Consider the following 26436-nt stretch of genomic DNA (forward strand, 5'->3'; position numbering starts at 1 on the left):
CTCTCTCTCTCTCTCTCTCTCTCTCTCTCTCTCTCTCTCTCTCTCTCTCTCTCTCTCTCTCTCTCTCTCTCTCTGTGTCTGTCTGTCGTACTAGCGGTCCCTTCGTACTCCACAGGCTCAGTTTTTTTTTCAGAGCGCCGAAATACACACTACATCCCGAATTTCCTCTTCCCCGCTCGTCTTTTTTCCAGTTTTCGGCGCTCACAGCGATCGTGAGGGGAGACGATGTTCAATTGTAAACGATACGGCAGCCACGTAATGACTGTGGTTTGGGGAATTACCCCAGCGGGGAGCTAAGAGTGGCACGGCGCCCTTATCAATTGCAGCCCACCGCTTTCTCCGGCTGCCAAACAGGCTTTCCCTTCTTCCTCCTCTTCCGCTGGGTGTCCCTGCACTGCGATACCCCCTCCTTTGCTTCGTCGCAACCACCTCCTTGTAGTCTGTGGCGCTGGCGGTGCTAATTGATCCCCCCCCCCCTCTCTCTACTTCAGAGGCCATTTGACTGCAACTCCCAGCGGGCCGTGCCTCTCCGTCGCGCCTTTTAACACAGCGATTAGCACAGCTGGGCGCAGGCCGATGAACCGGCCACGCCCCCTTCGCCAGGCTTCTGTCGACGTCGTTCCCTCTCTAGCCCCGCGTTTCAAAGAGTTAAATCGTGGTACCAACCTCTTCTCGCTCTCTCGCTCTCTCTCTCACTCTCTCTCTCTCTCTCTCTCTCTCTTATCTAAAGCCCCCTTCCGACCTTTTACCTCACCATTGCCCCTCACTGACTGAATCGATGGCCCTCCCCAGGAGCCCAGGGAGCATGTGTGTGAGATGACATAGGCCCGGGGCTCACGCTAGACCACAAAGGGGAAGGTATCGATCACGGCCCAGCCCCCTCATTAGTAGACAGCATCCCCCCTGACAGATCTCACAGCCCCTTTCCTCGCTTCTGTCTCGCTATGATGTCTCTACCACCGGAGCCCCCTGAGGCTAGCCTACCCCGGACATCTGCACGTCTGATGCTGGGAACAAGCACGCACACCCACACAGACACACACACGCACACTGGAGATGCGCGGATGGGGATATTATTTTATCCGCAACTGCATCACAAACGCATCAACCGACCGCCATCCATCCACACCAACTGTTTTTGAACCATTTTCGAAACCGCAACCGCCCGCCATCCGCAGGTTGTATTTAGCCTGCTATATAGGCTAATGCCTATTGCGCTTTATTTTTTGCAAAAAAAAAAGATATTAAAGAAACGCTGACTCAAGCCTTTTTATTACAAAATTTGCTGCAAGTCCACCGCACAACAGTACAACATGCATGTTCACATTTTTAATTGTACATAACAACCCCAAAACTTGCCTTCTGCACAATTTTTCTTACCTTCTTTCTTAGCTGTGGATGTTATTGAACTAGAAGTTGAATTTGTTCTGTACATCTCGCGCTGCCATTGCCGAGTGTCACTTCTGAGTCAAATCACTCCATAATCTCTTATAAATTTTTTTTGTTTTAAAATATAACTAATATCGAAACAGAGTAACCCAGGCACAGTCTCATCTAAGAGACGTTTGCTTAGTGGCCTATAAGGGAGGCGCTGCAATGAGACGCGACATGGGATGGATCGTCACTTAATTTTAACTTTTTTTGTGTGTGTCTGTGTGTATTTCACGATGTATATATATATTTTTAATTTGATTGATTAAACCGCCACCCACCCGAATTTAATTAAAATAAAAAGAATTGCCACGTCATCCGCCCGATCCGCGGTTTAGCCGTGGAGTCCGCGGCTGCAACCGCCAACCGCGCATCTCTAACGCACACGCACACACACACACACAGTATTGCACAAATTTGAAAGGACCATGTCTCGTCTTACCAACCAGCTGATATATTTTGAGTGATCGTCCAATCCCGGGACAAAAAGGGGTTGTTGGCGGGCAAAGCATGGGTCTGATGACGCGATAGCGGGTTACTGCGTCAGTGTGTGTGTGTGTGTGTGTGTGTGTGTCTGAGGGTGGAGGAGGGAGGTGTGTCCGTGGGGATAGGTTTGGTTTGTGAAGTGTGTCCATGTGTGCATTGCCTTCACAAGAGGGTAAAACCTCCCAGAGCCATGGGGTCCTATCTCCTGCTCAGGACTTGTTAAGCTGCTCTCACGGAATGGAATCAATTTCACTGGGCCCCCGGCTTCACCCACACACGCACGCACAGAAACACAGACAAACACGCACAGAAACACAGACACGCACGCACTAAATCCCAGACACGCATGCACACAGATACAGACACACACACACACACTTACCCGTACACAAACAATCGCACACAGACACGCACAGACACTCACACACGCACACACATACAGACGCACACAGACACATAAACTCACATAGACACAGGCTCATAAACACACTTACGAGCACAAACTCCCACACACACACACAGGCGTGTGAGCATACCACAGAGAGACTCAGGACACGCTGTATTCCCATACCGGATGCATTAAGCACACCTACCCCTGTTTACTGTGTTTTGCTCATGTTAACTTTGAGCTGTGTGAACATGACCCTCTTTCTCCCTCGTTTCCCTCCGCCTCTCCTCCCCCCTCCCTGGTCCCCCCTCTCTTCTCCAGCTGAGCGTCCAGACCCGACAGGAGGTCATCAAGAGGGCCAACAAGGCCCTGCGCCAGCTGGAGACCAAGAGCAGGAAGAAGGGGGCGGGGCAGGACCCGGAGGGGGCGGGACCCGGCCCGGCGGCCCAGATGTCATTGGACGAGGCGCTGGCTCACCTGCAGCAGTCCCAGGCCCACCTGGACACCCTGGGCCACGCCTTCATCCTGTCGCTTAAAGAAAGCCCGGAGGTAAACAGGTTTTTCTTGTTTGTGTGTATGTATGTGTGTGTGTGTGTGTGTGTGTGTGTGTGGTCTCATTGTGCTGGACTGTTGCTCACAAGCAGATAACGGTCTGGAGATATTATGAATCGTAAGATGGGTTGGATAGAAGAGAATGGGAGATATTGTGCCGTTACCATGCGACACCGTGCACAGGATCGAAGGCTCGCTCTGACGTCACTCCTCGGCTAATCAAATGGCTGCCTGTGATTCAGTTTAACAGGCCTCGTTATCCGATAAAAGATTTTCCTGAGACCCTGCAGGACCGAGGGCTCGCCGGGCATTTTCTATAAACGTGCCACGGAGGAAGCATTGATTTACACATTTGATTTATAGACCAATCGCGCCGGTGTGTGTTCCGCGCGGAATCTAATACAGCCCACGTCCCCAAACAAATATATCCCGATTTTATTTCATATCTTGGGGCCAACTTTAGCAGTGCAGTGCACAGGCCTGTGTGTTGACAAATGAATGCGGGGATGGGAAGATCTAATTGTGGCTCTCCGACGCTGCGCGAGGAATGTTGCACACATGCACGCGGGTGGCATTGCTTGTGTGCTTGTGAATGCGTGTAATGTGAATGTCTCGGGCGGTTCTGCTCGACTGAACCTTCCTTCGCTGGGTTCATTGGGACCAGTCAAGGGTGCATTAATGTAAATCGGTCGGCCACTGTTTCCAATGAGGCCGGGGCCATATTGCAGTAAACACCCACACTGTATGTCATTAGGCAAAGTCACACCGACTTTACACCTTCTGTGTGTCTGCTTTTGTGTCAGTGTGTGATGGAATGAAAGGAGATCTGCTCATGGACACATATATGCTTGTGCGTCTGTTCGAGAGTTTGTGTGTGTATGTGAGTGTGTGGATGTGCGGTTTGTGTAATGAAAAAAAAAAGGGGGTTGTATGTTTGATTCTATTGTGCGTTTTCCATTTGTATGCACACACTCTAATTAGGATGGATCTACAATTTGCGGTCATTATTTTGGTGTTATATTGAGTGTTGCTATGCAACTCATAATAACTGGTCAATTCTGTCATAGAAACACTGCCAGAATGGAGACTTACCTGTCATCCCCTTGTGCGTACACAGCAGTGTGATATAAACACACACACTCACTCAACCACACACACCACAACACCGCGACACACACAAACACTCACACTCACACTAACAGACACATACACTCACTCAACCACACAAACACACACATCCACAACGCCACACACACACTCACACTCACAGACACAGACACATACACACACAACCCCCAGCACACACCGAACACACACACATGCCAAGATCTCCGCCTGCCTCCCTTCTCAGGCAGCAAACGATGGTATCCTCGGAGATAGATAAACAGGAAATAAGGACCAGGCGAGGGCAGATTGTTGGGGAGGGAGATAGGATAGTAAATGCCCTGCAGGCCCGTTCCCAGCTTACTGTAGCCATTCATCAGCCACGCCGGCACAGCCTCTCCCGTAATGATCTGGGCTCATGGCGGAATCTACTCGCCGGGCCGTGACCTGCGGTGGGGACCGAAAATTACCCGGCGCAGATGGAGTGTCCGTGGCAGGGGTTTTTAAAAGTGCGGGCTGGCGGTGCAAAAGGTCCAGGGAGTAGATTACAGCTGCTCTCCTGTTTAGCTGTGGGGGGATATTGGTGGAAGAACATGTGGGGGTAGGTTGGGGGGGGGGGCGCGTATTGCTATGAAGGATAGGCTTTTGTAGCCCACCGGAGCTGGGGGAGGGAGCGGGGGAGGGTGGGAGAGATGGATTGGGAAAGGGAGAGAGGGACGAGGGCGAGAGATTGAGAAAGGAAGAGAGAGATGGAGGAAGAGAGAGAGAGATGGAGGAAAAGAAAGATGGATTGAGCAAGGGAGAGAGATGGTGGAAAATAATGATGGATGGAGAAAGAGAGAGAAGTGTAAAGGAGGAGAGAGGGGGCAGATGAAGGGCAGCGTAAGAGGAGGAGGATAGAAGCGGTAAATTGGGGCGCATGTGTTATGGTTGAGGAGAGTGCGATGTGTTGACAGTTGGGTCCTACAGGTATTAACCCAGGGAGCTGATCCCTTCCCAACCCTGGCCCCTCTGTCAAACATCCAACTCATCCCTGTTTGTTTTCCCCTAGTCCAATAAATCTAACCGTAGAGAATCTAAACCTGTGTTTACTTTTCTTGTGCGCGCACACGTAAGTGTGTGCTTGCATGCATGTGTGTGTGCGTGTGCGTGTAAATTGTGGTATCGTCCATATTGTAAATTGCATCACAGAGTGACAGCGGCATTATGGGAGAGTGAAGGATTTTTGCACTAGCAATATTTCTCCTCCCCAGCTAAAGAATAGATTTTTGCAGAACACTGTAGGTTGCTTTCAGAGCTACAGGGGTGCTTTTCTGGTGATGACATTGCGCTGAAATACATGGAAACAACGCATGGAAAAAATAACCTTGAACCAGCCTACACCATGCATGCATTCACATTAGTGTGAGAGAATCCTTTCTCGCTCTCTTACTCTCTTAGTCTCTTACTTTCTCGCTCTCACTCTCTCCCACTCTCTCCACTCATCACTCACCTTGACCATGTTTGTTTGTATGTATCTCAGCCGCAGCTGAGGGGCTACAGCCACGCCTACGACCTCTCCCGGTCCGAGAGGTCCAAAGTGCACAGTCTAGCCGTCACCATGGCAACAGACGGACAGCCGCTGGGCCAAATAGGGGAGCTGCTGGCCGTGGCGGTAGGACCGCCGGACCTCTCGGTGAAATCCGTACTGCAGGACGCAGTGGCCCGAGTGGTGGCCACTCTCAGGTATTGGCCTTCTCTCTGACCAGCCCCATCTCTCCATGGGACTCTCTCCCTCTCTCCCTCTCTCTCTCTCTCTCTCTCGCTCTCGCACGCACGCCACGCACGCCACGCACCCCACGCACCCAATAAAATTAAAATACAATTTCAAAAAAGCTCTTTTGGCATGGGAAACAAACATTAACATTGCCAAAGCAGGTAAACAAATCTGGATGTCAAAATAGAAAACGTTAAATACAGAATATATATAGATTTCAAATAAAAGAAGTGAAATACTAGATATCACTTACTCACTCACTTTCTCACTCACTCACTCATTCACAGTCTCTCTCTCACACAGGCTCTCTCTTTTGAGTGAAATTATGTTCCAATATTACTTAAACGTACTAAAAAAATCCAGACACGTAAATAAACGTGTCAATCTTAACCAAGTGTTTTACTCTACACTTGGTTAAGATTTGTGAACAGCAAATTATATTCATATCTGTGAATATATAGCCAGAAGGCACATTGACATGTCTTACTTGTGTGAAACCTTTGTTGCTAGTGGCAGATCGGGTTTCGCGCATTTCTCGATCTCATCTCAACAAAGACAACAAATGTTATTGGCACAGCGCGGAAAGAAAAAACTGTAAAATAATCCACAATAACCACAATAATCCAATCAGGAGCCAGGTTTCTTATGGCAAATTAGAACATACTTTTGTGATATCCAATCAGCCAGAGCCAATTACAGACCGGCAACAGAAGCAGCATGACAGTGTTAGGAGCGTTCGGAAATCCAAGTAAATGGAATCAAATGAATATTTCTGTTTCCAATTCTGAAGCACCCTGCATTTTTTAACATATACTTATATATATTCAAATTTTGAACAACTTTATTGTTGTAAATGTTGAAAATGCATGTCAATTTCTCTTTGCTTGAATGTGCCGGAATCTTCTAATGAAAAGGGTACATTAAATCACAAACATACATTTTAGTATTCCCTTATTTACCACCTTGATTTCATCAAATGCATCTCTCATAAACTCTGAAACATGAATAGCATGTCAAGCGACGCTCTTCCAAAGGACTAATGATGTTCTGTTTCCCCACTGACACCGTAAGGAGAGTATGTTTTGGGCTCCAAACAGCAGGAGCAATCTAACAATCACTTAAGATTGCCATGGCAAAATAATACGTGGGGTTATCATAATCAAACTCTGCATTTGCATTTTGTTCACTCGAAAGAGTGCACCGTTGCGAAGCGTAATAGTAGGGCCCCCTTGGGTTCAGGGTGAGGGGAATGGCTCATTGCAGTGGGTCTACAGGCTCCATTCAATGCCCCTGTGGTTATTTTGCTGAAAGAGAGTGTGTGGGAAAAACACAGAGAAGAAATGGTTAAACAAGCTTGGACGGGAAATAATAATAATAATAATAATAATAATAATAATAATAAACTATAATAATAATATACTAACAAGATGACCTACATAAATCAGTAGTAGAATACTTGTTTACTGTAATTACTTATATAATACAGTAGTATAATAATTTTAGTATTCAGTAACCCTAAGCATAGTTTGAATGATTTCTATATTTGATCACTTCAAAACCTTACCTAATTTAAACTTACATTGTGTTTTCAGTCTTACTTAGGTCCTCCAACCTCTCTCTCCCTTTGCCATCAATCCAAAGTCCACTGAACTGTAAAATAATAAAGACATGTATTAGTCAACTGAATCACAAAGCCTAAAAACACTCAAACCATAAGTTACGTGGTTGTTACAATTTCAAAGGCTGAAATATGTACTCTAAATCCATATTAATAGCATCAACTTGTATTAAAGTCACTAGTTATTAGTTAATTCCTCATTATTGTGTACGGTTTCATTATACTAGTGTACATTCTCATTTCACCACCTCGATTCACCGCTTACAATCTCACACTGTTATATTTAACTAATATCGAAGCCTTTTTCTCTAATAATACAACGCTGCATGAAATGGCATTTAGAGAACGGATTAACTATGTATAGGGTGTGTGATGTAAGCGTGTTGCTAACTTTATCCGGTATCTACTCATTTACTGGGGTCCTTCCACTTACATGCCTTAATGCATGTAAGTGTATAGTATATGAGTTCGAATCGCAGTACTTTATCTACATGTGTGGGTTTTTTAAAAAGGAGTAAGTAATATTGACACTAAATCCACTCCATATCTCTCTCGCACAGGCACTCGTCCCTGTCACAGGCCTTATTTCTCTCTCTCTCTCTCTCTCTCTCTCTCTCTCTCTCTCATGTGTTGATGTGTGTATTTTTGCTCTCGTTTTCCTCTGGTGCTTTATCACTCTATTTCTTTCCACATATTGCTCTGTCTCTGTCTCCATCACTTATCTGTTCACTCTTTGCCTCTGGCTTTATCTCTGTCCCTCCATCTCTATGCCTCCATCTTTCTGTCTCTCTCTGTCTGTGTGTGTGTGTGTGCCTCTGTGTTATGCGGGAGAAAAACCTAACAAACCCGCCCCCTCCACAGTCACACAAGGCCTGCTTGAATGAGGAGTCCAAGGTCAGCCCAAGTAGTCCTGTACTGCTTTCCATTTCCACAGGTTTTATCCTCACTCAGTCACACGCTGTCACAGCACATTAGCATCCGCACACGACTGCGGCACCGGGCGCATTGAACCACATTACGTGCGGAGGTACACTTATTCTGCCAAACAGGGGTGCCCGATTGTTTTCAACCGGCCTCAAAATGGGTTTTTTAACACGCCACATACAAAAAGCTTATATACACCTACCTAATCTCTATTCCGGTTGCAACTTCATGGTATACACTGGGGCTACTGCAAGGTAGGATGGAGAAATGCATGGAACAAGCCGCTCAAAGCAGTCGACTCTGGTGGTTGTCATGAGCAATGTGGAGATAGAGGACAGAACAGCTGGATGTGTGTACGTACATGTGTTCCCACTCTCTGTGTGAAATGAAGTGGATTCAGTCAGACATAACTGGTTCAAGGCTTTTAGTCGGGGCGCCCCACTGCGCGCCTGTACAAAGCCATTGTTGAAACAAAAGCTTTCCCGAAGCGTTTCAGAGAGAGCCAACTGCTCGACGGGACGACGCGACGGCGACGCGCGTGTCCTGGCGGCGTTTCCCCGCACGCTAACTAACGTGTGTCAACTGACAAGGGCGGCCGTAATCAGGACACCTGATGGGCTGTGATGAATGCGAGGCGATGTCCTTGATTGTGTTCCTGTCTCATTTGCTGTCGCTCAATGGCCCGTGGGCCACTCGATAGCACCTGCGACCGCACCAGAACTGCACACGGATACACACACACACACACACACACACACACACTCTACTCTCTCGACTGACTCATTATCTGATCATAATTAACGTGGCCTGATACAGCTGTTAGCTCCCAGATCTCACTCTGATATCAGAACAACACAGCTATAAAGTGTGTACCGTGTGTGTGTGTGTGTGTGTGTGTGTGTGTGTGTGTGTGTGTGTGCATTTGCGTGTGTGAGCGCGCGGTGAGCGTGCATGTTAACGTGTTATTTATATGGCCTGTCTGTGATTGTGGTTCCTGATATACTGTAGTGTTGGGAGAAGTATTTTTCTGAGGCTTGCGTGTGTTGGCCTCCCTGCCTGGCTGTCTGCTTGTCCATTTGTTTGTGTGTGTGTTTGTGTGGGTCTGTGTGTGTGCCTTTGGCAGATATGAACGATCCAGGCTTATTTAGGCTCTAAGCCTTCAGTCTCTAGTGGAGCGGGCATACCTGAGCACACTGCTAATAGCCATCTTTTGTATCTGTCATATCTGCACACGCACACATATACACGCGCGCGGAAAGACACACACCCACACACACAGATACTCTTGCAGGCACGCACGCATTGCCATTACACTGAGAATGGGTGAATAGTGTATTTCCTAACAGTGGTGTGTTATTGCTATTATAGCTTGGAAGATTATTTGTTTCTTTATATTTCTGCATGGGGTGTGTGTTTGTGTGGGTTGGAGACTTGGAGGTTCTACAATTCCACGCGAGTTTTTACTTGCATATTGGCCCGGCAGCAAAGTAACAGTTGAGTCAGGGGAAATTACCTTTTTTTCCCCCCTCTGTCTCGGTGAGAAATGGCCCTCCTCTTGCGACTTACACACACACACACACACACACATACTGAAACACATACTGTCTCATACAAATCCAGACGCACTTAAACACACACACACACACACACACACACGTGCAAATCGCACACACACACACAGAAGAACCTGCAAACGTGTACAAACTAAAACATGCAATACTGAAGGAACACAAACACACACACACACACACACAGCAGAAGACAGCCATGGCAGAAAATGCACTAATGAGACTGCATAAGTATTACATAGACATGAGAAAACTATTTTATGTACGAACACTGTCGCCAGGAAAATTAATAATCCCACCCCATCCTGACACTATCTGCAAGACACCTTCACATGTTCATGAATCACATTTAACTTTTCCACCGTTTTCACATGTGGAATAATTCTGCGGAGTTGGGCCTTCGCGCTTAGCACAAGGTCAAAGGGTCTTCCTGTGTTTGTGTGTGTGTGTGTTTGTGTTCACACGTACAAACTGTTATTCTTTTGGTTGTGGCACTTTTGAACCGATTCATTTGATTGAATTCTTTTTTTTTATTCGTTATGTTTTCTCGTGGGGTTCCAATGGTAAAATCTGCCATTCCTCCCGAAATAAATTGAAGTTGATATTGAGTTTATAACATTAGGGTTTGTTTTGCAGTGGGGACCCAGATGCCGAGGCAGATTACCCACAACCCCTTACTGTTCTGGAAGCCATGGTGACCGCTGTACACAACCACGTGCAGAGTGGGTAAGTGGAACAGTCGCTCTGAATACACTCTATTTCTCTCTCTCTCTCTCTCTCTATTGTGCCCTCACTCTCTCCGTTTAGGGGTGAGTTTGTGGGTAACACACAAACTCACTCAAGGAAATGAAAAGCCACAGTGGCTGATTTGGCTGTTTGCCTCCCCCTCCCAGAGGCTCTTGGTTCAGGCCACAGTGTCCTCAGCCTACCCTTAGCGTCCGTTAGTGGGCGCTACTTAATGACTTGTATCTGTCTTCACTTCAAATCGTTTGGGATGAAGGAAAAAGTCTTCTAAATGATGCAGTAAATATTAAAGAAGCCAACGTTTTTTTAAGAGGTACATCTAATTGGTCTCTAAGGATTTGGCCCCATTTGGTAAGGCTCCTGGTTGGTAGGGTTAGACGTTGTCTATTTCCCTGATTTTTGTTCAACTAAGCCCCCCCTCGAGGTACAGCCGCGTTACGAAACGGGGCAGCTGGCGAACCATTGACCACCTAACAAGTGTTTTTCCCAAAAGAGTGTTTAGTTTTACAATAGCTTTGTCTTGGCCTGTCCAACACTGGTAAGGTATTACCAGTGTAATGTGCGCGGTAGTTGTATCCAATAATTAAATTGTATTATTAAATTATTTTCCTACATACACATACTGCGCATTCTCATAGACATAGAGACTGAGGTCCGCAGTGAGAATAATGTGAGTGTAAAGCAAATAACATGGATCTGTCAATTGATTCTTGAGTCTTCACTGCGAGAGGGCTTGAGTTGAGCAATGAACAACCATTGCTGATTTAAATCTGAATGTCAACAATTAACCTGTGTTCTTATCAAACTGACCGAATCCTTTAACAATGTTTAAAAAAACATGCCATTTTTATACCTCTCCTCTCCTCTCCTCTCTCTTCTCTTCTCTTCTCTCTCCCTCTCTCTTTTCTCTCTCTCTATCTTTATCTCTCTCTCTCCCTCTCTCTTTTCTCTCTCTCTCTCTCTCTCTCTCTCTCTCTCTCTCCCTCTCTCTCTCTCTCTCTATCTTTATCTCTCTCTCTCCCTCTCTCTTTTCTCTCTCTCTCTCTCTCCCTCTCTCTTTTCTCTCTCTCTCTCTCTCTATCTCTCTCTCTCCCTCTCTTTTCTCTCTCTCTCTATCTTTATCTCTCTCTCTCTCTCTCTCTCTCTCTCTCTCTCTCTCTCTCTCTCTCTCTCTCTCTCTCTCTCTCTCCCCCTCCCTCCCTCCCTCCCTCCCTCCACCTCCTCGGTCTCCTAGCGACAGCGCGGTGACCTCCGACGACCTGCTGGCCTGGCTGCGTCCGTTCTGCAGCGACGCGGCTCTGCCGGTGCGGCCGCGGATCAGCGTGCTGCAGACGCTGGAGAACAGCTTCAGCCTGCGGGACGCCGACGTCCGCCTTCTGCTGCTGTACCGCACCCGCGCCGTGCTTAAGGACCGGCCGGTAGGCACAAGCCCACACAAACGTGCACTTTAATACGCACACGTGCGCGCGCACACACACACACACACACACACACACACACACACACACACACACACACAGTCTTCCTCCCTCTCGAGGATTGGACATTTGACATTTTTGACTCCCCACTCGGACACCCACATGCACAAACTTGCAAGCACACAAATGTTTCATTTTTGACTCCCCACACACTCCGCTCTCTCTCTCTCACTCTCTCTCCCCAGCATTTTAGGAAACACCCATCAGACTCTCAAATTATCGCTGAACGACAGCACTACTAATTCTTGAGTGGCCGTTTTTGAACACCCCCCCCCCCCCCCACCCCCCAACCCGACCCCGCCTCCTATGTCAGCACTTCAAAGGCCAGGTATTAAATATTAACAAAAACGGTTAAAACGTTTTTTCCCTCTGCATGTCCTTGGGGCAAGCGTTCCCATAGTGCTTCCTGTCCAAGCTCAGGTGCTTCCACCCTACATTCTGTTCAGAGTTCATCTCATAACCCCCCCCCCCCCCCCGCGAAAAGAACCTGGTAGTACAACAAAACTAGTGTACTCAGACATTATAAAGTAAACTCTGCGGTTTGGAATATTTGTGGTTTGTAATGTGAGCCGGGGCATATTTAAAAGGTTTTGCCGACGGATCAAAAGCACAAGGTGGGGGTGTGGTGGGGGGGGAGAGGTGTTCGCACTAATTAGACTTAGGATTTCCAGCCGATTGGATAAACACAGTGATCAGACATCAGCGGTATAGTGCAGCAATTTGTTCTGACACCCCACAAAACACACCTATTATCACATGCATTGCTCTTCACACACATTTAACATTTTAAAACACCTACACACAGATTTTCTTATTTTTAGGCTCCCGCATCCACACTTGCACGCACAAAAATGCAGTGGTTTGGAAAAGGATACCAGGGTGGTATTTAGCAGGAAAGAACTGAAATTGCGTTGCTGAAGCTTTAGAGTTAAACTGAAGCTCTGCTCTCTCTTTTCTCTCTCTCTGTCTCTCTTTCTGTCTCTCTCTGTGTCTCTCTCTCTGTGGCCATTATAAACCATTTCCTGATTTCGGAATCTTCATACAAAGCAGGACAAATGAATAACAATGGGTGAGACAGGGAATGCCAACTCTCGCCTGTAGTCAGACAACATTTGGCCTGGTCTTTTGGCAGCATTACACGTTGGCATTCGGATCATGAATTTAATTAGCAGTCATTTGGGTCGGGGTCTGACTCATACCACAGCCTGGCCAGGAAGAGGTTGCCCGGCGATACTTTGAGACAATGATGGCTTTTAAACCGTGCATATGCTGTGAAATGGGAATATGGGAGCAAGTGAAAGCATTTCGAAATGTGACCCATTTCGAAATTTTGACTGTCCTTACTTAAATATGCACGTTTTTGTGTGTGTGTGTGTGTGTGTGTGTGCGTGTGTGTGTGTGTGTGTGTGTGTGTGCGTGCTTGTCTATGTTTGTAGTGGATGACATGTTTGCACATGGGGGGTGATGTGGGTGTGTTCACCCCATGTTGGAGGGGATCTGCCCCCCCGTCCCCCCGTGTGGCTAATTAAAGGGCCTGGGGTGGTTAATTAATATGTAAATGTATGCGTATAGCTCTGGGCCGTTGTTGTACAGGTAGACAGGTGTGTGTGGGCCAGGCCTCGTTAACTAATTGGGAGTGCTCCTGACATTTGGCAGGCTCTGATGGAGCACCCACACATACACAGACGCATCATTGAAATGCACACACACACACACACACACACACACACACACACACACACACACACACACTCAAAAACGTATTACACATCGACATCCACAGGTTCAGTTAATTAATCTTGTAAAGGATGTCCCCTTTTAAGTGGGGGAATAATTTCAGATCGAGTACAGCTCTTTTTTCCCTCTTGTCTTGAGGCGAAAAAGCTAAATTTACATTTGTTTCCTTTTTTTAAATATATTTTTTTTAACTCTTGATTTCTCACTTATTTCTCGCACACTTCAAATAAATCCCACGTCCATTTACTATTCTCTCTCCCCCCCACCCCCACCAGCGGAGAATTTCAGAGAAATCCACGGGGAGGGGGGGCACAAACAGCGACAACCAGCGACAGAGCACACACGCACGCACGAGCGCACACACGCGCGCACACTTACATGCACACATATCAACCCACACACACAAACAGGCCTCTTTATGTATTCGGTTTCTCCCCTCTAATTGGACCGTCGTGTCGGTGTCCCCTTCTGCCGCCCTCGCCCCGTAGAGAGGAGAGGAGGTGTAATTTGGGCCGGCCCTGCTGGCTCCCTCAGGAGCCTGTCCCCCCCCCCACCCGTCAGACACACACATGGTGATGCTCCCGCTCTGACCCAATCATGCTGCTAACACTTGGACACGGGGGAGGCGAGGGGGAGGGGGGGGAGAGAGAGAGAGTGTGTGTTTGGGAAAGAGGGGGAGAAAGGCATGGGTGAGAGAGTGTGAAAGAGTCACGGATGAGTGGGGGAGAGTGTAGCATGAGTGAGAGAGACGGAGCGAGAGGTGGAGAAAGGCATGGATGAGAGAGAGTGTACAAAGGTGTCATGGGCGAGGGAGAGACTCTTTGAAGCATGGGGGAGAGGGATAAGCATGGGCGAGAGATGTTGGTACACTGGGGTAATTGAGCATTGGGAGAGAGGGAGAGAGAGAGAGGAATCACTGTCTGACGACGCTAGTGATGGATGGACTGTAGGGAAAGTACATGCAAACGGATGTCGATCGCCCACTGATTTCCCGTCCCATCTCTACCCCCACACGTCAGCATAACCCACCATTACACCACCCCTCCCCCCTTCTTCCACACACTTCCCACGCTGCACACAAACACACAAACACACTCACACACGCAAGCAAACATTTGACATTTAGCTTACATATAGGCGGTGGCCGTGGCCGTCAGCGCTTGACAAGCGGGCGGATGGCAGGGCAGCAGTACTGTACTGCAGTAGTCCCGCGGTGTGCACGGGCCCAGCCCCCCTGCGGCGTACTGTTGGACTCCACCGGGGGGGTGGTCGGTGATCAAAAGCAAAGCGGCAGAAGAGTTTGTGCCGCGCGTGTGTTAACTGTGCACGCGTCAACACACACACACACACACACACACACACACAAACAAGACACATGTACATAAAAGGGTCTGATGCACCAAGCCATTATACATGTCTATGCACTCTTAAATGCCCACCATCTCCCACCAACTCTCTCTCTCTGTCACTCACGCTCACACACACACACACGCACACACCCCCCCACACACACACACCCACATAGACTCCGCGAATGTCATGATTTACGAAAGAGATGTAACTTGGTAACAAGCCTGAAGGAAAATGCTGCTTTGATCTTGGAAATTTATCTTCCAGCCTGCCATCTTTCTACTTTTAATGCAAAGTGCTTAAATGATCTCTCTCTCTGTCTCTCCCTGTCTCTCTCTCTCTCTCTCTCTCTCTCTCTCTCTCTCTCTCTCTCTCTCTCTCTCTCTCTCTCTCTCTCTCTCAATTCAATTCAATTCAATTCAATTCAATTCAATTCAAAAAAGCTTTATTGGCATGACTATTGTGGTAAACCAAACAGTGTTGCCAAAGCATTACAGTGTTACAAATATTATGTAAAATAACAAAAGAGAACGTCAGAACAATATGTACATATAACAACCTATAACAATAAACCATAACATACTAGATAAAACACATTATAGGTTACGAATAATCATTAAAATAAAACAAAATAAAACAGTGAGGCCTGGTGTATAATGTCATCCTCTCATGTTGTGGCAAGCTGAAATAAACTGTCCTGCGAGGACGGCGCTCTCTTTTCTCTCTCCCATAAATATTTTTAGTTGGTCTACATGGGAGTTTATAAAATGTGGGTGTTTTTGGCCGAATTTGCTAAAATATACTTTGCGGACATTTTTGAATTTGGGGCAGTGTAGGAGGAAGTGCTGCTCGGTCTCTACAGCAGCTTCTTCACACTGCTGGCACAGCCACTCCTCTTTGGGCAGCCATGATTTCTTATGTCGGCCTGTTTCTATGGCCAGGCTATGAGCGCTCAGTCACTGTGGTCAGGTAGGGGGCCACAGTGTACTGTCTATTTAGGGCCAGATAACACTGCATTTTGCTTTGTGTGTGTGTTTTAGTGTTCCAATGGGTGAGGCCCTGCCTCAGAGCAGAGGGGGAACCTGTCTGTGGACAAAGCCTCAGGACCAGCTGAGTGAGGGGACTCCTCTTCATCTCTTGGCTCTGCAGGGCTTTGTACTGGAAGGAGTGGGGGTCACTTTGTTTTAGATGTAGCCATTATTTAATTGATCGTTTTTGGATTTTTAATAGCAGGGGATACTGGCCTAATTCAGCTCTGCAGGCTTTGTTAGTGGTTGTCATGTGTACCTGCAGAATGCTTTTACAAAATTCGGTGTTTGCAATTTCAATTGGATGTTTTTCCCTTTGGTCAAAAACTTGGTTTGTTTGTGGGCCCCACACTTCACTTCCATAGAGCAGGATGGGTTCAATAATTGCTTGAAGTAGTTTGAGCCAAATTAGAATTGGAATCTTAATGTAAATTTGTTTTTTTATTGCATAAAAAGCCCTGTGTGCTTTCTCTCTCAGTTCAAAACAGTTTTGAACTGAGAGAGTTCAAAACAGTTTTCTATTTCATGTGTTCCTATTGTGAAGGGCAATGTGTTTCCCAGACATCTCTGTCTTTTCTGGAATATCATGGATTTTGTTTTCTTAATGTAAACAGCCGTCTCTCTCTCTCTCTCTCTCTCTCTCTCTCTCTCTCTCTCTCTCTCTCTCTCTCTCTCTCTCTCTCTCTCTCCAGTACTATAGCTGTGCTTCTGGGGGGAGACTGAACGGGAACTGGGCCTTAATCCAAAAGGGGCAAGGGGTGTTGTTACAAAGTGTTTCTTGTTTTGTTACGGAGATCTTCATTTGAAGATAAACTCATAAGGAAGGGCAAGAAGAGCTTTCAGAAGACAATTTGAACAAGTGTATTTCTACACAGGCCAGTCTACTACACAGGTTTGATTTTAGACATTTGTAGAAACTTCCTCTAAGGAAGCTGGTGTCCCAACAGGACATTTTAGCTTGTCTTACCACCGGCTACGGGAAATGTTAAGTTTACCAGTTCTAAACGAAATCTCATCGCTGTTGGCAAAGGATGGATAGCGCTAATGGGAAGACGATGCTATCGTTCTTAGCTATCAGTGCTCTTCTGGAGCCCAGATTAATGGTCAGCAATATCGTGGTTGTTGCGGTTACACGGTCGGGTTGTTTCCAGAAGCGATCCATTCCATGTTACGTGCGTCTACAGATCCCTGCCCCCCCAGCGACGGGATTGGTTGAGATATGAAGCAAAGGTATAACCCCCCCAGATCCAAGCTCATCAGATTTTCTAGTTAGTATTCCTTGACACTCTAAACAGGCAACAGCCGGGTTGAACGTGTCCTCTCATCCAGTAACTCATTTTGATTCTCATTAGAGCGTTTCAACTGTGTTGGTGCTTAAACACTAACTACTTTAGTAGTTGTCCTTTTTATTTTCCACAACAGCCGTTTATTAGCTGTAATCTCTGTCCACGAGGTCACAATTAGCATACACAGGTTGCAGCATTAGCACATTTCTAATTTCTGAATATCTTTTTTATTGCGCACTTTAATGGTGCTGTTCGACTACAATGATTTAATGAGGTCGTCAAACATGTCCCTTATTCCACAGCCAATAAATCAAAACCCCTCTCAGGAAGCCCACCTCCTTAAATGTGTCCACTTTTGATCTGTTTAATGGTTTCTAATAGCCCTCCCTGCTGCAAAACGTCCATTACACACTCACTGCATTGCCACTTTGACAAATAGCTTCGGTGTTCGTGACACAAATTTGCATTTAAAAGTGTCTGTTCAAGCACTTATTTGATAAAAAATGGATATATAATTATCCAGGCTTACTCACTTACTGTGTAATCAAAGTTTGTTTCTTTATGCCACTCATTCCCTGAAGTTTTCAATTCCAACTTGCTTTTGTAGGCTGATATCTAACATCTGTCGACTGTATTTATTGTGATTGCCGTGGTGTACGGCAATCACAATAAATACATGGGCATGTGCAATCGCTGCACCCGGGAACAATTGAAATAACACATTAATCAAATACGACTTTGACTGAATACAATCAATTGTAGAAATGTTAGTTTTCTTTCTCCTCCACAATGCCACGTCGACACGCAGGGAAGTTGTTTGTGAGGAAAAGCTGATGTTCCCTTCTCTCATTTTCTCATTATCCTTGTCATGGTTGAACAATGTGGCTAAGATTTTTCCCTATCATCACCCTACCAGAAACTTTACGGACGGACGTCACAAGTGTTGATCTTTCTGTGATGGCTATAATGGGTTCAATTAAATGAAATTATATTTGTATAGCCCTTAGTCACCATTACAGTCTCAAGGGGCTTAACAGGCCAAATAATTATGTCACCCCCCTTTACCCAAGCCCCCACAAGGGCAAGAAAAAACTCCCTTAAACTTGCAAGGAAGAAATCTTGAGAAGAAACGCATAGTAGGGGATCCCTTCTTCCAGGGATGGTCAGGAGTACAGTGGGTGCCATAATTGACATACAGGTAAATACATGCAAAACATATTAAATTGATGATGGTGTACAGGCCGATTAACCATGAGGTGAGTCCAGGCATCCAGTCGCAGTCACCGCAACACGCTAGAACAGACAGAATAGTGAATTAGAAGTCAGTTGGTCTGCCTTCGTTCGACAGGTGCGCTTTCTGCGTGCATGAGTCCTGTTATTTTGGCCTCTATGTACAACAGAAGAACACACTCATTTGGGACTGAACTGTTGAAAGGAAAAGGGGGGGGGATAAGCTAATACCCTTTTTCCACCCAAATGTGTCTAGGAAGTTTTTCCTTTTTACACAAGAAAAAAAAATAGGCGATTGTCACTAGAATAGGATGCCTTCACGTTCTATTTCTGGTGTGTCACATTCAACGTCACAAACGTGCCAGAAACAGGGTCAGTAAACAGCAGAAAGCAGGCCAGTGAAAATGTTACGTGGTGACTACTTTTTGGCATCCATTACTTACTTCTTTTTAGTCCTGTCTTACCACGGTTACGCGGTTTCTTCCAGCACACTCCTTTGTCCTCCCGTTTCTTTGGACTCAGGGTGGGCCCCTCAAGGCGGCATAGTGTTTCTCCTGCTGTTTCTCAGCTGGTGTTCAGTAACGATTCCACCATAGCCTCAGCGCAAACACATCCCTCAAGTTCGGAACAAGCCCCACCATTTTGGGGAGGCCAACGTTTCTGCCCTGGCTACATCAGAGTGGTCAAAACACAGCGTGCCACTGCCTGAAGACTCGACCGGGCCGCCCGTGTCTCGGCGATTGAATCATGCGTATCTCCATGGTCCATCAGCCCCCCCTGTCCACCATCTCCTCGATCTTGGCTGAAGTCACTTTTAATCATTTGAAATCAAGGCGTGGTTTTCGCAAAGCAGCCACACCAGGGATCAACGTGAGAAGCCCTGCATGTGTTGGTGATGACGGGAGCCAGGCGATGTTGTGTTTGATGCCGTTTTAATGACGCCCACCCTGCCCACCCTGGGTCAGACCGGGTCCACGTCAGTGGGAAAAGGCCACCCAACGAATAAGTAGCACCGCTTCTCTCTCTCTCATATGCCCACACACAAACACGCATCCAAGCATTCACACACACACAAACGCAGAGACGCACGCACGCACACACGCACGCACACATGCGCACAATCAGCATATACACACACACGCGCAAACGGACACAAACACACACACGTACACAAACGGACACACACACACACACACTTACACACACAGCATAACAGAAACAGATAAACACACAGCATAACATAAACAATCACCCACAGCACAACACAAAGCATAGACACAAACACATCGATGGATGGGCCGATGGGCGAGAGAGAAATACAGCCCCGTTCTCTGTGTCGTCACCTCCTCCTATCAGCGCCATCGTAATCACCATTACCCTCGGCGCCGCTCAATCCCCGCCAGCCGGCCAAATGCCACCTGACCTCCCAGGAAGCAGACACACCGCGATGAAGATGATGAGGCACAGGCACACACGCAAGACCGACGACATGCAAACACATACGCATTACATACACGTGCACAATGGATCAAAAATAGTACCAAATAAAAGTGGGAGAGAGGAAGGTCAGGAGGAGGGAGGGAGGGAAGGATGGAACAAGGGAGGGAGGGAGCTTAGGAGGAGGGTGAAGGGGGGAAGGAGGTATTGATGAGACAAATGGAAACAGTGACATTTTGGCTAGTAGGGAGACGATAGGGCCCGGGGTCGTGAGGTCGAGTCTGAACTGGATCTGGTGACTTCATTGCAGATGATCAGTCATAACAATGGGCCATCCAAATGTCACCGCCGTCTGCATGTGGAGGGCCCGTGCGTTGTGAGCGTTTATGGTACTGTGTGTGTGTGTGTGCGTGCGTGTGTGTGTGTGTGCGTGTGTGCGTGCGTGCGTGCGTGCGTGCGGTCTCGCGTGCGTGCGGTCTCACGTGCGTGCGTGCGTCCTGTCATTTTGGCCTCTTTGTACAACGGAAGAACACACTCATTTAGGGCTGAACTATTGAAGAGAAAGGGGTGGGACAAGCTAATACCCTCTTTCCGTGTAGGCTTTTTTTTTAAGCAGGAAAACCCGCTAAAAATAGGTGATTGCCACTAGAAGAGGATGCCTTCAAGTTTTATTTCTGGTGTGTCGCGTTCAATGTCACGAATGTGCCAGAGTCAGTAAACAGCAGAAAATGTTACGGTGGTGACTACCTTTTTTCATCCATTCCTTATTTCTTTCTACCGTTCTACCGTCTTACCGTGGTTGCATTTTTCACGGTACAAAGAACAAAATGGCCGTGCCATGTAGTTCCTGTCTATTTGTGTGCAAACGTCCGGAACTTCAACACACGTCATAATAGCATTGTGGCGGAAAGAGGGGGTGGGATTCAGTTTGTCCCTTGTGTCTCATGTTTCCGTACCATAAACACCCATCCCGGGAATAAATGCAGATTGTAACCTTTCCCAATAAAAACAAAGCCAGATGTTAGTGGGTTTTTTGACGTGTGAAAGAGGATTAAGTGTGTGTGTCTGTGTCTGTGTCTGTGTGCCGGTGTTTGCACCTTTCTGCTTGTAGGTATTTGGGTCAATGCCCGCCTCTGTGAACATGGACATTAATAACATGCACCTGTTGCTTGTTAATTAAATGCTCCCTTTAATGCAGTTGTTAGGTTAACGCTGTGTCTGTAATTGCTCTGGTCCTGATCGCTGTGCTGGAATTAATATCCACATCCACATCCAGACCAAAACAAATCACACGGCAGCACAAAGACAATCGCACGCACACCTACACTTGCCAGCGGGAACCATGCCGGTGTTTTGTATCGAAGTGCGAGATTTGTTTGTGAATGTGTGCGTACGCAGACACACTCACACCCTCACAACAATTACAATACAATTGTGATCTTGCGCTTTGACCACGGACAGCAATCGCTGACTCAGTTCATGTGCAGATACAGACCTACCTTTTCCCCACCAAACAAACCAATGGATGGAGTGTTGTTTGCTAATAAACCACTTCTCTCTCCCTTCTCCCCTCTCCCTTCTCCCACCCTAAGCCCCTCCCTCTCCCTCACCCCCTCCCTCCCACCCTCCCTCCCTCTCTCCCTCTCCCCTCCCGTCATCTCTCTTCCTCACTTATCTATGGGTGTGCTGTGTGACCTTGCAGTCTGCTATATATCTAATATAGATGAGGAGAGCTGAACACCCTGTGCTTTCTGTAGGCTTGGAGGCTTCTGGCTCGGGCTCACAGTCCATCACCTCGGCACGCGTCCCACACATTCCATCGGCACCACCATTCTCAACACACTGCAAAGGCACGAGCCACATATTCTTTCGGATTCCATGTCCTTGATTTCATCTCTCCCGCTTTCCCCTACAACCATGGCTATTTTGTCCGAGAGTTAAGATTCTTCTATCGGTTATCTTCGCCTTAGATTTAATCCCATGCTAAAATGTGAGGAGGGCAACAGAAGTTGCATAATGCAGGTGCCTAGGGCCTTAACCGAGCGAAGATATTCTTTGCCCCTAGCCTCAATCTTTAATGTAACTCTGAACCGTATTGTGACCACTTAATCTGGATCAACACACCGGACCGCCACTTTATCAGCAAGCAACGCACACACACACACAGACACACACTCACACACACACACCCCTTTGCATTTCAATGATGCTTGGCCTTGCCCTTGGCCTTGTCTCCGGGGCCCTGCTGTCGTCCGTCTTGCTTACAGTTTCAGCAGTTCAGTTCCAACCCCACCACACCCTCGTAGCCCCACTGCTGGCGGGGGGGGGGGGGGGGGGGGGGGGGGGGGGGGAGGGGGTGATCATCCCAGCCATGAGCCAGCCTAGCTGTGGTACCCCTCGTCCATACTAAAGCTATCTGTGATTCTCTCTCTGTCTGTCTCTCTCTCTCTCTCTCTCTCTCTCTCTCACTCTCTCACTCTCTCTCTCTCTCTCTGTTCTGTCTCTTTTTCTGTCTCTGTCTCTGACTCTCTGTCTCTGTCTCTCTGCCTCTGTCTCCCTGCCTCTGTCCCTCTGCCTCTGTCTCTCTCCCTCCCCTTTCTCTCTCCCCCTCCCTCTCCTTCTCCGTTCCTCCCCGCCTTTGTTTTCTCCTTCTTTCTGTTGGTGAAATGGGGTGCTGACTCTCATTTGCCGTGCACCAATTAACTAGAAAATTAGAGAAGGCTGTCGCTTCTGGACATATTGTAATAAGGGGGTGTGGGGTTAGGCGGAGAGTGACAACGACAACCAAGCACACACGCACACAAGCACACACAGACACGCAGACAATTTGCATGCAAAGTCACACGAGTATGTGCGCGGCTTGTGCTATGAGGGGGTGAATGTTCCCATCCCCTTACATGACAGCAGGGGAATTGAGAATATTTGATGTACGCCTTTTCCCACTCCAATCTCGCTGAATACACATTCAGGCGGTGGCAATTATAAAAAAAATATTATCAAGCTGATTTAATTATGTTATTATTTAAGCGCACGGGCCGATGTAATCATGATGCGTGAGACATGGCCATCACTTGGCGTGTAAAGAAAATAGTTGCAACAGAACGGTGTCTTGTAGGGATTCAAATGCTTTGAATCTGTATTTATATGAAGCTCCTACAACTAGGACTGTGTATGCATGCGTGTCCATGCGTGCATGCGCATGTGTGTTTGTGTGTGTGTGAATGTGCGTGCGTGCACCCAAGAGAACCCCCCCACCCTGAGCTCTCTCTATTCTCCAGAACACGCTACCATACTGGCGCTGCACTCAGACCCGCTCGGCATGGGGCAGAGTTAAATATTAAGGCCACCGTTTGAAGTACGCGGATCCAGGGGACCCGAGGTGGCTCAGGATCCAAGGCCCCCTCACACAAATCCACCAATGACCTTGCATCCCAAAAGAAAGTAGAAGAAGGGATGAAAAGGGAAGAGTAGAAAAGAACGACAGGATTGGATGTGATACAACATCTGTGGGACCGATGCGTCGGAGCAACGGAACGATGAACACACACAGATGGTCTCTCTCTTCCTCTCTCTCTCTATCTCCCTCGCTCTCGTTCTCTCTCACGCTCGTTCTCGTTCTCGCTCTCGCTCTCGCTCTCACTCTCTCTCTTCCCCCCTATACTACCTTGCTTTTTATCGCCCTCACTCTCAAACACTCACAGGTGTTCACTCATCCTCTTTCCCCTGGGTCTTCTCTCTCTCTCTCTCTCCCTCAAACACACACACACACACACACACACGCACACACACACACACACACACACACACACACACACACACACACACACACACACACACACACACACACACACACACACACACACACACATACATACATAATTTAGTATAAGCGAACGGCTACAGCGAGCTGATCCATAGTAATGGTACCGATCGTCGTGGCTCACTGCGAATGTACTTGAATGTTAACACGACACGGTGAACTCTGATGGGGGGCCAAGGACAAGGGGGGTGGGCTCTGGGAATCGAAGACGGGCATGTATTGAAAGCTCTGTTGGCCTTGACTGGAAGGGAATCAGCGAGTGAACTGCTTGGAGGGTTGAGAGTAGGGCTGAACAGAGAATAGTATGTTTGTGTGGATATATATATATATATATATATATATATATATATATATATATATATAAATTGGAGAGTTTTTCTCGAGCAGATGAATTATAAATGTGTTATGGCTGGCTGCTGCCTTAATGCTGACGGTCAAAGGGTTGCTGTCATGATGGCTACTTTAACCATCAGATTAACATGGCTGTGAAAGGCTGCCTGCGTCGCCAACTTTTATCTATTCTTCTTGGCTGCTGTAAAAGTTGATTTATGCGTTGTTGTCTAACTTTGGAACGGAAGAAGGCAGGGGAATTGGGGGGGGGGGGGGGGAAGAGAGTAGAGTGCCAATAATGTGTGCCAAAACGGATCTTTGACGCACTTTGTCTATGTTTATGTATGTGTGTGGTTGGTGTGTGTGTGTTTACGTTTGTGTGTGTCTTAAGCAACATGTGTCAAAGCCTGTGCTCCCGCTCCGGTTGCCGAGCGCCACAGTTGAGTGGCGCGGCTTGGCAGCCAGTGAGCTGCTGGGACTCCTGAGGCATTGACACGTGTATCCACGCGCTGCCAGGTGCATCATCAGGAACTCCATTTGTCCTTCCCCTCAGCCTCTTAATATGCATGAGATCCATATGCCCATGCATGCATGATTAAGGAGGGGCGGGGGTGAGGCCCCAAATATTGAAATTGAAATATTAAAACATTGAGGCTGCCGATAATAACGGCGGTTAATATTTAATCTTTCTTTCTTCTGTTTGTGTGTGTGTGTGTGTGTGTGTGTGTGTGTGTGTGTGTGTGTGTGTGTTTTTGAGGGAGACAGAGAGAGAGTTGTGGTTGCTGAATGTAAATGTTGTTCCCTCATTTGGGGCGAGCTAATGGAAAATTATTTATACATCACAGACCAAATTGTTTTGAATAAAATTGTTGTCTTAATTAGTTTTTTTCAGGGAGGGAAATGGCGTGATGAGGGTGTAATGAAACAAGGGTCAATGTCTCCAATGTCTCCAATAGAATTGACATGCTCCCTGTGTAGGTGTGTGAGTGCTGGTGCGTTTGTGTTTGTGCGGGTGTGCATTTGTTTTTGTGTGTGTGTGTGTGTGTGTGTGTGTGCATGTGTTTTATTACTTATGTGTGTGTGCGCATGTGTTTGTGTGTGTATGTTTGCGGGTATGTGTGTTTGCATGTGTGTGTTTGTGTGCAGGTGTGTGTGTTTGTGTGTGTGTGTGTGTGTGTGTGTGTGTGTGTATGGGTATGTGTGTTTGCAGTTGTGTGTGTGTGTGTGTGTGTTGCTGTGTGGTCCGATATCCCTCCCTCTGCACCAGTTGGCGGTGGTAACCGCCTTCCAGTTCGCATGCCACATCTCAATTTGTATTATTCTTACTTATTCACTCACCATCTGTGTCATTTGGTCTCTGGCTCTCTCGCTCCTTCTGTCTCCATCCCTCTCTATCCCCCTGCTAAAATGTGCGACCTCTGCAACTTTATTCTGCCCACCACTGGGGACCCGGCCCAGAGTGCTGAAATGAATATTGATGAGCTCATTCGCAATGCACTCAGTAAAAGGCCAAACACAGACAGAGAGAGAGAGAGAGAGAGAGAGTCTTGCATCCCTCCAATCAACTAATACTCCCATCTCGCTTATTCACTCTCTATCTCTCTCTTTCTCTCTCTCTTTTTTTCTCTATCTCTCCCTCTCTCTCCCTCTCCCTCTCTCTCTGTGTGTGTTTCTGTGTGTGTGTCGCTCTGTGTGGACAGCAGTCATCCAGATATATTTATTCAATGAGGGGATTTGTTAGCCTTTGAAACCTGTCCTTTCTTTTGACACCTCTCGCCATGCGTTGCCCATTAGCGGTTCACATCGCTAATTTAAGCTGGAGTAGCCATGTGGTGTAAGGCGCCAATAACACCATCAAACGCCTTCGCCTGCTAATTAGCTTCATTACCTACGCCGCGGCGCTGTTCAGTTTATCACTGTCTTCGCTATCTTCTGATATAACTTAACTCTCATAAATACAGGCAATAATTCTATATTATCGTTTATCGTCGTTTAAAGGTGTTGTCTCCATGTTAACAAGAAAATATCAACTTATAGCAGTTGTTCAGTCTAAATTCATTAGGATGAGAAGATATGCCCCTAAAGGGCATAGGGGGAGGAGAGGTGGACAGGGAGGAAAAGAGGGAAATAGGAGCTTTGAAATGACAGAGGTAAAGGAAAAATAGTTTG

General features: G+C 47.1%; 1 protein-coding gene across 1 annotated transcript in view; it reads left to right on the top strand.

Moving 5' to 3' along the window:
* nbas (NBAS subunit of NRZ tethering complex) overlaps nucleotides 1-26436 on the top strand; it is a 141001-nt gene that overhangs the window by 84737 nt on the left and 29828 nt on the right. The window contains 4 exon segments of the mRNA XM_079753356.1: nucleotides 2627-2854; nucleotides 5484-5686; nucleotides 10464-10553; nucleotides 11806-11989. Coding sequence (XP_079609482.1) covers nucleotides 2627-2854; nucleotides 5484-5686; nucleotides 10464-10553; nucleotides 11806-11989 — 705 coding nt within the window.

Source organism: Pollachius pollachius (assembly GCF_949987615.1).
Source record: "Pollachius pollachius genome assembly, chromosome: 16".
NCBI classification, from domain to species: domain Eukaryota; kingdom Metazoa; phylum Chordata; class Actinopteri; order Gadiformes; family Gadidae; genus Pollachius; species Pollachius pollachius.